At 45.8% G+C, this 14,613-nt stretch overlaps 1 protein-coding gene across 1 annotated transcript; it reads right to left on the bottom strand.

The window, feature by feature from the left end:
• Positions 1 to 10,806: 10,806 nt before the first annotated feature.
• Positions 10,807 to 14,264, bottom strand: LOC125945159 (uncharacterized). The gene is made up of 5 exons (XM_049666768.1): positions 13,860 to 14,264; positions 13,174 to 13,298; positions 12,298 to 12,359; positions 11,977 to 12,221; positions 10,807 to 10,938 (listed from the first exon to the last, which is right to left on the bottom strand). The coding sequence occupies exons 1-4, from the start codon at positions 13,905 to 13,907 to the stop codon at positions 12,052 to 12,054; spliced, it is 405 nt and encodes a 134-aa protein (XP_049522725.1). The 5' UTR covers positions 13,908 to 14,264; the 3' UTR covers positions 10,807 to 10,938; positions 11,977 to 12,051.
• Positions 14,265 to 14,613: the final 349 nt, after the last annotated feature.

The following is a 14,613-nucleotide window of genomic DNA, read 5'->3' as shown; positions in this document are numbered from 1 at the left end:
CGCCACAAAGCTGTTGGCTTATCGCATGATTGTTCAACCAATCCTTGAGTACGCTAACGTTGTTTGGTTTCCTTTCACTAACGAACTTATTGACAGACTAGAGGAGGTGCAGAGAAAGGCGTCAAGGTTTATCTTTAATAAATACAAGCTAACTGACTCACCAACTAGCTTACTAAAGCAATCTGGTATGCTAACCTTACAAAATCGAGCAAAACTAGCCCGACTGAAGTTCTTGTATCAATTAATTCATGGCGAAATAAACATTGACACATCTAAAGTTGTCTCTTTCTCCCGTACAAGACCTACACGTCATAAACATCCTCATGCCCTTATTGAACGCAGGTACAACTCAAACTGTTTTAAATACTATTATTTTAATCGTGCAATCAGAGAGTGGAACCAACTGGACCCTTCAGTCACGAGCACTCAGACTTTGTGAAATTTTCTAGCATTGGTCGAGGAAATAATACGTGCATAGCTGTTCATCACTAATCTTACACCTCATTATGTACATTTTTGAACTGTATTACGTTCTATGTATTCTGATTTCGCACTTGCGTCACAATTGTGCTCCCTTTCTTTTTGCTGACTTAGTTTTGTTCTACTTACTTTAACTGTGTTCCAAGTACTTTCGTCCGTTATATTGTTATAGTTGACTTGATGAATAATTATTGTAACACTGTATTGCGTTGTGTTTTACATACCTGTCTTATGTATCTTTTACACCGTACTCATGTATGTGCCCTCCCTGCTATGATCTCATGTGAGATCAGCAGTATTGGTAAATAAATAAATAAATAAATAAATAAATAAATAAATAAATAAATAAATAAATAAATAAATAAATAAATAAATAAATAAATAAATAAATTCGCCCGAACCCTACGGAGCTGCGATTATACGCGCTACGGGTTGGGGAAGACCCCCACAGTTGTGGGAATCCTCGGGTCCCATAACAGCCGCACGGGCAGCGAACGTCGCGTCAAGCGCATGCGTGCCAGGGAGAGTTGGGAGAGGGGAAACTTTCCTTCCGCGGGCGGCGCGCGGGAATCGCAAGCGCTAGAGTTACTGTATATGCTACCAAAGGTAGGGAGCATATACAGTAACTCTAGCAAGCGCTATCAGCGGCACCGGGTGGGTCACGTGAGATCCCGCTGATATCGCCCGGGTCTTTTTGGTCCCCAGCAAGCGGCGTTGGCGGAAGTCTCCGCCGCCGCTCCCGATTCCCGCACGTGGTTAGTCAACCGCGTTCTTGCCGCGGCAAACGCCGCGGCCGCCCGTATTCCCCAGTTGGTAAGTCGGAAGCCCTTCTTTACCTAGTGTATTATTTCTCTTCGAGGGAACCCTCAGCGATGTCAACTATAGCTAGCTGGCCAGCTCGAAGTGTTAGTTGCAGTCGTAATAAATGCTTTCCGAGTGTACACGTGGTTGTCGTCTATTGTTTCCTCGAGCTTGTACCGGACCGCGGTTGATGCGCAGGCATGCGCCAACCGCGGGGCTCGGTGTGTCGAGGCAGAGGGCCGTTGGCATCCGTTGGCGTTTCCAACGGATGCAGAGGGCCGTTGGCGTTTCCAACGTGGGGCAAGCTATTGGAAAACGGGACGACGATCGGTTCGGATGCGAGGAAGCCTGAAGGCTTTGTCCGGACCGGCGTTAGGCCTCAGCCGAAGGCGTGATTGCTAGCTAGATCTGTGTGTGCTTTCTTGAGGGCGAGTTAACGCTGCGCCAGTGTCGCCGAACTCGTGTAGACGCTGAGATTTGCAGCAAGTTTTCTTTTAAGAGTACGCCAGAAGCGAGTGAGTGCAGCAGCCGACGCGGTGGTCGATTTCTCCTGTACATATGTAAATAGCCTCCTTTCTGTATCTTTGGCTCTGGGAACCGGGCGCCGGAAACGCTGGCTAGGACGTCAGCGGGGCGCAGTCCCAGGAGTCGGCTCGAAAGCTGCGTGTTGAGCAGCGAGCGGGGACCGCTTAGCTAGGCCTGCATCTCCTCGCGGCGGCTCATTGGAACCCTTTATGGGTCTTTTGTGGCATTGGTATCCGTCATGGACGCGATTAGGCCTAAGGCTCTGCGGAGCTGCCGGTCGCATGTCCGAAGACGACCATGCCGTGACATTTAGCGGGTGCAACCGGATTCGCTAGTTCTACTATACTCGCCCGAGCGGAGAAACCTCGTTCGAAATAGAAAGCTTATTTTGTTCAGATGAACTCAATATTTTGCGGGCGGAATAACCGAAATCTCGGGGGACCAGAGAGCGCTTTGTTCATACGAGCATCGCCCACGTTCGCGCTATATCGGACCGGAAAAATTCGGTCGAAGCGAATAACTTCATTCAAACGAACTGGATTGTTTTTTTCCTCGTTGCCGCATAAAGCTATGCGGTAGACGGGTGGTTCAGCATCGTGTCAGACGGCCGACGCTGCGGCGGCCTCTACTGCCTTAATTCTAAGTGTTTGTGGAGTGCATTTGAGCGACTTTGCAGAACGAGTGAAGCCTCCTCGACTTGCTATTGCTGCCATGGTCCACGTCCCTGCCTGCTGTCTCGGCCCCTCCCTGTTCGCGGCCCGATGCAGCAGCACATGGCAGCCACAATGAGGGAGGCCCACCATCATACACTCCCACGAGGATGCGTCGGTGCGAGGTTCATCGAGCCGGCGCACGCGCCGCTTCGAGAAAGTCCTGACCCGCTGTTCCCGGGTGGACATTGCGGCGCGCATCTTGAGGGCAAGCCATCTTCAGTCCCGTCATCGCCAACCACTATGACGGCTGCCACATGTGGGCGGCCGCCACACAGGACTGTGCTGCCTATCAACGTGGATTCGGACATTTCCTGCCGGAGTTTACCATCGCATCTGCCCGGATACTTTGTCAATACGTCGTTCCAGCGATTTCTCCGCCGTAGGGCAATATTTAAGGGTGGAGGGATGTGGGCCGTTGGCATCCCCTCCATTTCCCGACACAGTCTATGAGAAAAGAATCATGATTTTTTTCTGCAAGTACGATATCTCTTAAAGGAGTACTGACACCAAAAATTTCCATATCGTTTTTATGGCTTTAACAGGTAGTTAATGACCCAGTAATCACGGTACGAAACCTCATTTACTTCAGAGCGCGACAGGTAATTATTTGGAGTCTTTTTTGTAGCGACCAGTCCCAGTTTCGGTTTCAGAGAGCAACGAGACGGGAGAAGAGGGATTGTAAACAAAGTGGGCACGTGATCGCAAAAAGCCGTGACGTATGCTCTGACGCGCAGCCAGCGTGCGCGCCGGCGTGCGAGCTTCGTTTTGCTAGTTCGTCTGCTACGCCTGCACGTGATTTGCCATGTCCTCGCCAACATCGTCGTCCTCGTTTTCGTCGTCCAGCGGCGATGATTTCCTGCATGTGGGAGTCGCCGCCGTATTAGACGTGGCCCATCACTTTCAATTTGACCCACTACAGAGCAGCGACTCGGATATTGCGGCCGGCGACGGGGAGGACGAACCTGAACAAAACCCTCGCATCGGCCACGTTCAATGGTAAGACACAACGAATCGGCGTTGAACGTTGTGGCCTGCACGGTATTTAACAGTAGCGTATATATATATATATATATATATATATATATATATATATATATAAGCATATCATAATGGGCCAACAAACAATAACACCAAGGACAACATAGGAGAAAATTACTTGTACTGAATAATTGAATTAAAGAAATGATAAATTAATGAAAATGGATGAAAAAACAACTGTCCGCAGGTGGGGAACGAACCCACGTCTTCGCATTACGCGTGCGATGCTCTCACCATTGAGCTTCTGCTTATCGCATCTCCATTTATTGTTACCAGACAATTCACGCAATACATTTCGGTCAATGAAAACTAGAAACCCTCCGAGAAATGACATGCATTTAGAGATTATTCGCTTTCTTTGCATGCACATACCAAATGGCTAATTCCAAGTGCAACATTATAGCAGCGAGTGGAGCGTATTATGTATTTGTGTGATGTACAATTGCACCGAGGAGTAGCTGCACAAAACATATTTAGAGGGCTCAGTGGTTGTGTGTATTTAACTACACAGGCAGCTCTCAGAAAAGGGAAACTAGCTTGTGCAAAGTCAGGCTTCTTGGTCTATTTGGTAAAGGTTTATCTTGCAACAAATGGCACAAGAGAAGACGACACGTAGTAGACTAGACAATTGCCCGTTTCTCGTCGTGCCATCATCCTTTCTGCCAATTCAGCCAAGGCTTACGCCAAGTCGTGCTATATAAGACAAGATTTCATTAACTATGGCAGAACTGGCCACTTTTCTTTTTTTGTCAGAATGATGCAGAAACAAAGTGGGTGAGGTTACAAGGTGGTTCAAAAAGATAAAACACGAGACACAACAAAGTAGTAGCCCCTCACTTCCTGATGTTGTACAGACCATGCTAAAGTGGCAGTTGCTGTCAGAAGGGGCCTAGAGGCACCAATTTTAGATATAAAGTTTGTGAGTTTTTTTTGTAACCTTATGAGGCTCTCTACTCACGGTTACAATGATAAACAGAGAACACTGTAGTCAGACGAAAATGTCATGGCCCTTTCACAGCAATGACTAGCGTAAATACAATGTTACAATGTTGCAGTACATCAAAAAGCAGGAGTAGCAGCAGAAATGTTTATTAGTACAAGAAACGTAACAAGCTCCAAAAGAAAACCAAGATAAATATTGTGACGATGCGTCGCATTTATTTACAGGATAGGAGATGATAGCTCAAGGTAGGCCATCTATGGAGACAATCGCAGTACAGTGCAATTCATTGTCTTCATTTGCATTATCACATTTCATTTCCCCATTCGCAGACGATGCCCAGTGGGCAAGTCAATCAGAGGATCAATGGTGGTAAAGATTCAGGCTTGCGGCGTAAGTCGATTGTCTCTTACTAAAGCGGTGATGGGTACTTGCGAGACGAGAGATTACATACGTAACGTCACCGAGGTGTTCAAGAATGACGAACAGGCCAAAATAGCAGGCCAAGAACTTCTGACACAAACCACGGCATCTAGTCAGTCACACAAGGTCACCTTTAGCATAAGAAACGTGTTGATGGCAGGTGTCGTAGATCGTCTTTGAATGCTGCTGGGATGCCAGAGTGCATAGCTGGGTGATACAACAGGCCTGTTCTGCACGGGATGGGAGATGATAGCTAAAGGTAGGCCACCTACGGAGAGGCTCGCAGTACAGTCCAACTTTGTTGTCTTCTACCTTCCGTTAGCATGTTTTATTATTGCACATCATCTAAGTATAAATTGCAATGCAGTTTCAAATGGATTTGCACCTTCAGCCAAAATAATGTCCCTCGGTAGTACATTACATTCACTGATTGTGCATGGAAAGAATACATTAAACAATTTTCAGCATGGCTTATGGAAGCAGGTCGCGTGCGTGCTGTTACTCTATGAGAAGGACAGGAACAGCTCTATGTATGGACGCACGAGTGCTAATTTTCACCAACGTGTTAAAGAACAAAAATATGCACCCTGACATTTTTCATTTGTAATGCCGGGGCAGAGTTTTGATGCACTATGTCCGACAGAGAATTGGTCCATTTCTACCTTCTAGAAGTAAAACGAAATGTGCGCCTTTGAACCATTTCTATTTAGTAATGCCCTTACAGGCTGCTGCTGAATAGCTCTTGAGGAATGAGTCATACTGAAAGTATGGTTGTTGCCACATCATCGATGTAAAAATTGTCATCACTGCTGTCTGCTGGCATTGTCTTGCACGACTGACCTGTACTGGGCATAGTACGAACACTGGATATGGTGCAAATTTAGGCACCAGGTGATGCACGTAAGCTTGGACGTGAGCTCCAACATTATCACGCGTAAATCATGCCACCACCACTTCGTCAAACCCCCCTACAAGCTATAATCTCTTCTGTCATCGCAACTTACGGACAGAAGTCTCTTACCCTCTGTTGGCCGACGTCGACTGGCCGATGGATACTGGATGGATACTGGATCTTACCCTCCGTCGACGTCGACTGACCGAGCGGATACTGGCCGATGTCGACCAGTATCCGCTCCCAAAAATGGACATCTTCGCCTCTCTCAAGAATGGCTACTGGAAGCCTACTGCCACATACCACTGGATGAACAAGCGAAGCAAGTTGCAGTACTAAACACCCATAAAGGCTTATTTGCTTATAATAGACTGCCACATGGCATTGCATCAGCCCCTGCCACATTCCAAAGGATGATGGAAGAACTTTTGAAAAACGTACCAGGCACTCAAGTCTTTTTAGACGATGTACTGATCGCAGAGGCAAAGAACAGCTACGGGAAGACGGTAAACAAGGTACTGGAAATCTTTCGGGAAAATGGTATCCGTTTGCGGAAAGACAAGTGTGTGTTTGGCGCACAAGAAGTGACCTACTTGGGACGCAAAATTGACCAACACGGCTTGCATCCAGCAGAAAAGAAACTGGACACTATCATGGAAGCATCAGCGCCAATAAATGTCCAAGAACTCAGATCGTTCCTGGGTCTGATCACCTATTACCGCAGTTTTTTGCCTAACATGTCTAGTCTCCTGGTACCCCTGTACCGGTTGCTACAGAAAGACAGCAAATGGCTGTGGGCAGCTGAAGAGAAGACAGCGTTTGTAGCTGTAAAGAACGCTCTGATAAATTCAAATTTGCTTGTGTACTTTGACCCCACGAAGGAACTAGTGCTAGAATGTGATGCCTCGCCACAGGGCATTGGTGCCGTGCTATCTCATGTGATTGATGGTATTGAGAGACCAATAGCATTCAGATCCCGTACCCTCACAAAGACAGAGAAGAATTATTCTCAGTTGGAAAGGGAAGCCCTGGCCCTCGTGTTTGCTGTGATGAAATTTCGTGACTATTTGGTATGCAGGGAGTTCACGGTGAAGACTGATCATGAACCACTGGTGGGGCTCTTCAAAGAAAACAGGTACATTCCTAGTACTGCTGCATCACGCATTCAGAGGTGGGCAATTTACCCTTGGGGCCTACAAGTACACTATAAAATACAAGCCTGGATCCAGCAACCAAAACGCAGACGCATTGAGTCGACTACCTGTGCCAGCCAGTGAGACGGAACAGCAAATGCAAGACTCTGACCAAGACAGTGCATTGGTAGACAGCATTTTGGACACAGCACCTGTCTCAAGGAAGCAGCTGGCAGACATTACTGGAAAAGAGCAACTGATGCAATGCCTTCGTTTATAAATACAGAGGGAGTGGCCCAAGAAACCCCCATGGTCTAACCATGACGAAGTACTGCCATTTTGGAGACGAAGGAATTCCCTCACTACAGATGGGCAGCTCATCCTTATGGGAGATCGACTAGTTGTTCCTGAGGCAGCTAGAAGAGCATTCCTGCTGGTACTACACGAAGCACATCCTGGAGTCAGTACCACTAAAGCGTTGGCAAGGAAACTTGTGTGGTGGCCTGAAATCTATCAAGACATTGAACAGCTTCTACGCAATTGCCCGATCTGCCGGCAGACAGCATCTATGCCTCCATCTGAGAAGCCAGCGGCATGGCCAGCAACAACTCAGCCATGGACACGTGTTCGCATAGACTATGCCGGCCCAATTGAAGACAAGATGGTGTTGGTTGTTGTCGACAGCTATTCAGGCTGGATTGAAGCCATCGCAACAAACAGAGCAACCACCGCAGCAACTATGGAGATCTTAAGGAGCATATTTGCCCGATTTGGTCTGCCCAATTGTCTAGTGTCCGACAATGGCAGTGCCTTCGTCAGTGCTGAATTTGAAGAATTCATCACGAAGAATGCCATAAGGCACATCCGTACAGCACCCTTTCATCCCCAATCTAATGGGTTAGCAGAAAGAGCTATCAGGGCACTCAAAGATGGTCTAAAAAGGCTCACAAGTGGAACACTCTCAACGCGCTTAAACCGATGGTTGCATGACCACAGACGCACACCATCTGGAGGTAGGGACAAGTCTCCTGCTGAAATGCTTCTGGGCTATCGACCCAACGGACGCCTGGACCTGGTTCTGCAGAAACCGCAAGGACCGAAGATCGAAAGGCACACGCCAGTGAAAGGGAAATGGGTCTGTGGCCAGACTGTCCTTTTTCGTAAGTTTGCCCTTGGTCAATGTTGGATGAAATGGATTGTTGAACATGTCTTGGGAAACAGAATGCTCAAGATCACCACAACGGAAGGATCTGTCACCCGACACTTCGACCAGGTTCGTCGTCGTGATGATGATCAATCACCGATCATTGAGCAAAATGCATGGTGGGACATACCGGAACCACAGTCAAGCTCAGCACCAACCCCTCCAGGTGAAGCTCACTCAGGACGGCCCACTCGTATGCGACGACCGCCAAACCGACTGAACTTGTGACCTGGACTTCAGTGGTGCGGCTCTAAAACCAAGTGTGGGGGAGTGTTGGCCGACGTAGAAAACAGGTCTGGCAACTGTGGGCGCGTGTGGGACAAGAAAACATGGCGTGCAAATAAACGTGTTCGTACCGTTGTTCGTTGTCGGCCTCATTACCGCGGTCTGGTGACCCAGGGTACACCACAAGTGGACAACTAGTCAACACCCGCGATCTTGGTCTTAAAGGAAGGTTGCAATGGCTATTTTGGATAGCAAAAATTTGCTATGCCACATTAGGGGCTGATTTATTGACATTTTCATCTACTCGTCTGCCCATCTGTGGCAAACTTTCTTTCTTCTGGCGCGTTGCCCGTTTAGACATGAGCATGTAGTGGGGGATGGCTGAGCGAGGTGAAGAGGAGGAAGTGAAACGATGGAGTAGATCAAGTGAAGGGACGTACAAATAAAGCCCCAGTGTTCTTAACTGTGCTTGGTGGTTCCACAGAGGCTATTCCCAGTGAATATGTGTCCAACTGGGATCTGCGGATATTTTAGGCTTGGCATGATAAATGTGATACGTTTGATTACACAGGGTTATAAAGAACACTAGCTTTTTGAACAGTCAGCTACTTTCGAAGCACAACTTTTGAGACACGCGGAAATGCTATGACATTTGCGCTGTTCCTTGCACATGAGCAGGGCACGTCAGAGATCATGAAATGGTCAGGAAATTACTGCTTCCCAAACCTAGATAAGTGGGATTGCACAAGTGATGTCTTGTCGACAGGCCCCGAAGAACTTGCGACATGAGGTGGCTTCGCTGGAAGGACATATGGAGTGCCTCCATTGACGTACTCTTCAAGAGTGCAGAATAGACGGTTCACATAACCTGCATGGCCAAGAGGCACTCATGATCACTTAATATGCAACGAAGCAAGTGTAAAAACACACAATAGCAAATTTTGCACTGAGTGCTATGAAATTGTGGTAAGCAATTCTAAAGCATTTCTGAGCTGCTGTGAGCCTATCGAAATGCAAACAATTATGTGCATAAGGCTGTTGCTCTAAACAAATGACAATAATTGCTCTTTACAGACAGACAATGCTGAAATATTTTTCGTATACCGTCTCGCTAGTTTCAGTTTCTTTCTCCGATTATGAAAGCAGTATTCATATATTTCTGGTTGAGCTGAATTTTTCTACGGGCTTCAATGAGCTAGTGTGCTAACTTTCAGGACATATGCCCAATGTTTAGAAAGAGTGCCTCAGAAAATAAGCAGTTTCAATATATGTTGCTGGTCTTGCATGCAGTTTGTGAAAAGTTATTTAAAAAGTAGTGGTGATACCGGTGACAATTTTGCCAAAATTTCATAACAAGGACACCAGCCCCTTGCATACCATAAGTGGGCTCCTGCTTGATGGAGGAGACACTTGCTTCTCCGTTCCGCGCTTTCGGGTGCTTCACCTTCCAGCGAAGTTCCCCACTCAGTGTCACGGCCTGACCCTTGTCGGCATTTTCGTTGTAATGCAAGGCAGCCAGTGCAGTGCTGCAGTACAGAAATATGCCACAGCTATGTACATGCTATATTTGTTATGTGCACTTGCCCAACTCAACATGCAAGCAGTAAGGCAACTAATTGAATACACTTTCACAGTCGTCAATATGCACAGTACCATAGGCAGAAACTGCTATATTCCTCTGGTAACGTAACGGAAACGACACTCTGAAAGGGAACGTACACTTCCCAGACTGAGAAGTGTACTTAATGAGTAAACAAAGGCAACGAGAAACTGAAATCAAGTATGTGTTCTGTCTGGGGAATTCGCGAACTTTTTTTTATTTAGTGTCACGAGTAATAAAATTTTAATCACATTTTTATCACCATCTAGCAGCACATTTAGTGTACCAGATCGCAAAAGCAGCTCTCTATACATGCACTATTCGGTTTCTCTTGCATGTTTGTGTGAATTGATGTCAATTGGTTTGGGTGATATTTGCCTGATGTCAAATGAGTGAGTCAGGGCAGCAGTAGGTTTGTGAAACTCGGCACGAAGGTTAAAAAAATTTCTCACTAAGACAGCTCAGATGCTAGGAACAGCTCTTGGGATTGCAGTTTGAGGGAAGGCTACAATGTATAAATGGCGCGAACATTTTGAAGAAGGCCATAGTTCTTCTATTGAAGAAGATGACCATTCAAGAAGACCATTAACTTCAAAAACTGATTCCACTATGGAGAAAGTGAATCAAGTCATTCTTTCCATACAGACTTTGTATGCTTTACAGAACACTGCTTATTAACCTAGTGCAGTGAACTAAGGAATCGGAACGGTATCAGGAAATGCTAACACATCTAGTTTTGACCTTACTATCACTCCATGCATTTGCTCACAATAATTTCTACAACACACTTACCTTGCAAACATTCCATGGAATGAGTAAGCATAAGCTTTCGGGGCGAGGCGATTGATTATTGCATGAAAAGATTCCACGCTAAATGTCTGCATGTGTGGCGACATTTGGCGGATATCATTCAGAAGCCTCTTGTTTGTCAATAGGCTGGAGAGCTTGTCATAAGCATGGGTACCTGCAATAATGTATACAAAAATGAAAAAAATGAAGACACCTATTACACCGTGTGTGGTTGTGCAAAAAATGTCATTTTCTGGCATTACACATGTATGAACAACTCCAAAAGGTCTTGTAGCAAAGAATTCGAGAAAAAGTTAATTTACTTGTTAATTCGGCTCTCACCCTTGAATATAATGAACAATCTGACGTTCATAAAGGGAAGTCTCCAATGCACATTACAATGGGAGAGCAGGCACAATTTCTTTCATGGTGTCTGTGCTCTAACAATTTTTTGCAGTTGCAGATACTTTGCTTCTACACTTCCATCAATTCAGCCCTGACATGACTAAGAAATGGCCAATAATTTGGTGCACCGAGTTAAACAAGAGACAAATTTTATTTAATATCCATTGTCAACGCACTGGACAGCACTTCATTACTGTCTGTGAAGAACCACATGTCCTCCTCTGTATACACTGTAATCCACAGCGCATGTGATACTTTGCATTTATGAAACAACTATGCAGCAATTAGAAATCGGTATGGTGGCCCATGCCTATACTAACCCCTTTGCTAGTTTGTCCTCCACCAAAAACATGCGATGCAACTTGTTGCCACTAGCTATATCGAGTAACTTATGGTTTGGATGTGCTTTCATAATTATACTGAAAGCAGCAGGCCACCATGCTACATTAATCATGCTGGTCATGCTATGCAAGACCGTTTTTCAGTTACTGATGCTGCCTAGGCATGTGGTTTTAGTTTCATATCAGGCTGCACCACACAGGCAGTTTCCAGGCGAATGTTCTAGAAAAAATGGTGTGCATTACAGTTGTGGAATATACTGTAATAATTCATTGTCAGCTATCCATTCTTGCTTAATATCTTCTTGTGACAGGTGAAAAATAGGGATTTTCGATGCGGAGATGATGCACGTTTGTTAGGCTCACTGTACCCTAAGCGCCGCCCAGAGAGGTGCTGCCACATTTATGGTAACCATTGGATAGGGTATGCAAAGAAAGATTTCCTTTAAAAATGTACAAGAAAGGTGCACCTGGAAAGATCCACTTCCGTGGCTCAAGGTTCGCCATGCTGGCATCTGTCATAAAGCAGGCTGTGGCCGTGGTGTTTATCTTGCACATGGTTCATTACAGACATCCCACACAGCCACGGCAAGGTCGCTATTGCCATTCCCACACTGCACTGAAAAGTATAGGTGGTTGACAATTGAACGCGTCCACAGGCCAATGGCAACGCATCCTGTGGATTTCGCAGCCTGCAAAAGCTTCTTGTTTAGCCCTGTACAACCAAAAAAGAAGATAAGAAGCAACTATCAGTAAAGGAGTCTCTAGCAGAAAAGACAGACAATGCTGACCTTTGCAGACGTGCCATGCATCAAACAGGTGGTCCACCTCAGGCCTCTCAGACTTGAAGTACCTGCATTAGTGTTGCAGACTTTGCTATTTCACAAACAGCTGCGTTACAGCCTGCACCACAATCGTTAGTATGTGGCCCAGACAAGAGAGATGTTATTGTGGCACATTGGTCTCTCACTTTTTGTGAGAAATGTATAGAGTGGTGGCCTTACATTGCTTTCCTTGTGCTTCATGGTTCCCACACTACTCAACTGTTTTCATACGCATTAAGAGTAGATGTAATAAGTTAGTTGTATTGACACATGTACTTGTTTAACTTTCATCAGTGACCGCTTTTAACCGGCTAATGCGCAGGATGCGCCTGCATGCATCGGAAATTTCTTGAACGTTATCGATGCTTCTATTCGTTGTCTGTGGTCATTGACGTTTATGTAATCTGATTGTATGAGTGACACGAATTGTGTAGTACTTTCTGGAAGAAATGCGAGCACCAGGGATTACTCTGGAACCTTCGATGACTCATGTATAAAAGCCGCTGCGTTTTGCCGCTGATCAGTTCATCAACGACCGACGATTGTGCACGCCGCTCTTGTTGTCAAGTGAGTTAGTTTCTTTGCTGGGCACAGGATCGCCCAGTAAAGAATCAGCTTCGTCATTCACAGTTTTAGCACTGTTTTCTTCAACGTCACTGCTACATGACATTATTGTATTATTTTCTGCCAGGGAGAATTTCTTTTTACTAATGTCATGCCTTTTTTACTTTTATGAATACTGCCATGATTACAGCACAATACTAATTAATTCAGGTTGTTTTCTGGCTACATTTGAGGCCACGGTTACCTAGCACTTTCTCATTTCCATTTGGCAACACTGACCTGCGCACTTGTGGATGCCGGTCCGTCACCGCTTCAGTGACATTGACACCGCTTTCATCAAGGGAGGTGAGAGCCCTCTTCAGACCCTCAAGCTCCATGTGTGTGCTTGAGGATACCTCGTTGCACTGGAAACCAAAGAAAATGCCTGATGAGGTTCACCTAAATGCGGCTACTAGATCAAACAAACAGCTGAAGAGAGATGGTTGGCTGATGGAAGAGGAAAGCTTGCTAGTCACACCGCAACTATTTAGCATGCAAATGGCACCTAAACAGTGGCCAAGAGTAGTGAAAAGGAATAAAAAAGCGGTAAAGAATGCCAGAAGAAAGGAGATAAATTTGCTGCTCTGCAGGTGGCAACTGCCCACGCGTTCTCAATGTGCTCTGCTGGGAAAGAGAGGTCAAGGAGCAGTGCATGTGGCAACCAAATAACATTCTGTGCTTTTTAAATACAGCACTTGTAGCGGTTAATTGTAAATATAGTACTAATAAATGGACATCATCATAACACATAAAGAAAGAATGACTCTGCAGGGTGAATGGAAATTTCTGGTTAGTTGCAAGTACAATGAATATTTGCTGGCATTATCCCATGGAAGAACGTGGTGGCAACATGAAAGAAAAAAAGTGTAAAGCAATGCACAACGCAACATAATAGCAGAGAAACAAGTGCTTTACTGTGCTCTCACCTGCACAAGCTCGATATGAATGATGCGATTCAGGTTTGTCTCAAGCATTGAATAAACGCCATACTTGGCACTATAGCCAGGAGAATCAGCGCGGCTGTCGCCTGCTACTTTTGCTGCTCCTCCACACGACACTACCGTTTGCGTGAGCCGCCTCTTTTCATCCTGCCAGACCTGGAAAACGCATAAAAGGCATTTGTTGAAACCTATTCCTTTGAATATGAAAGGCCGGCCATGTATAAGATGTCATGAAATCATCTCAAAGACACTCACACACCTTCCAGTGTAGTTACAGTGTGCGGTGTGTATGATTTTGACCAATTATTTTTATCAGCATGCAACACCCAAGCACCAACAGACTGTGGTCATCTCAATTTGTGTAATACAGAAATTCTATTACCTCGTTCACTGCCGGAAGCAATAAGGTGCTTTGCAAGCGATGGTATGTTCTCTCGCTGAAGCAGGCTACGCCCGCATTCTTCAGAAAACGCAAGGACTGCGCCATGCTGCAGCCGGTGAAAAGAATTGCAGCCGCGAGTGTAATGTCACCCAAGGCACGCTGCCCTTTGGCTGACTGTGCCAGATGTTCACATGCTTTTCCTGGCATATCACAGAAGCAGTGACTAGGGAACTTTTCACCTGCAAACAGGATAATACAGCGCAAAATGTATTTGGATACACACTGGAGACAACCCTACACTGCGTTATTGAAAAGCATGTCATCTGCTGTCACATTAGTAAACATTGGGAATAGGCA

The sequence above is a fragment of the Dermacentor silvarum genome, chromosome 4 (genome assembly GCF_013339745.2).
Source record: "Dermacentor silvarum isolate Dsil-2018 chromosome 4, BIME_Dsil_1.4, whole genome shotgun sequence".
Classification (NCBI taxonomy): Eukaryota; Metazoa; Arthropoda; class Arachnida; order Ixodida; family Ixodidae; genus Dermacentor; species Dermacentor silvarum.
The sequence above is the reverse complement of the archived record's forward strand: the minus strand, read 5'-3'. Positions and strand labels throughout refer to the sequence as shown.

Coding starts and splice junctions, on each gene's coding strand:
- LOC125945159 (XM_049666768.1), bottom strand. CDS start 13,907: ATGCTTGAGACAAACCTGAATCGCATCATTCATATCGAGCTTGTGCAG. Junction 13,299..13,859: donor TTCATATCGAGCTTGTGCAG/GTGAGAGCACAG, acceptor TTTGGTTTCCAG/TGCAACGAGGTATCCTCAAG. Junction 12,360..13,173: donor CGGCATCCACAAGTGCGCAG/GTCAGTGTTGCC, acceptor ACACTAATGCAG/GTACTTCAAGTCTGAGAGGC.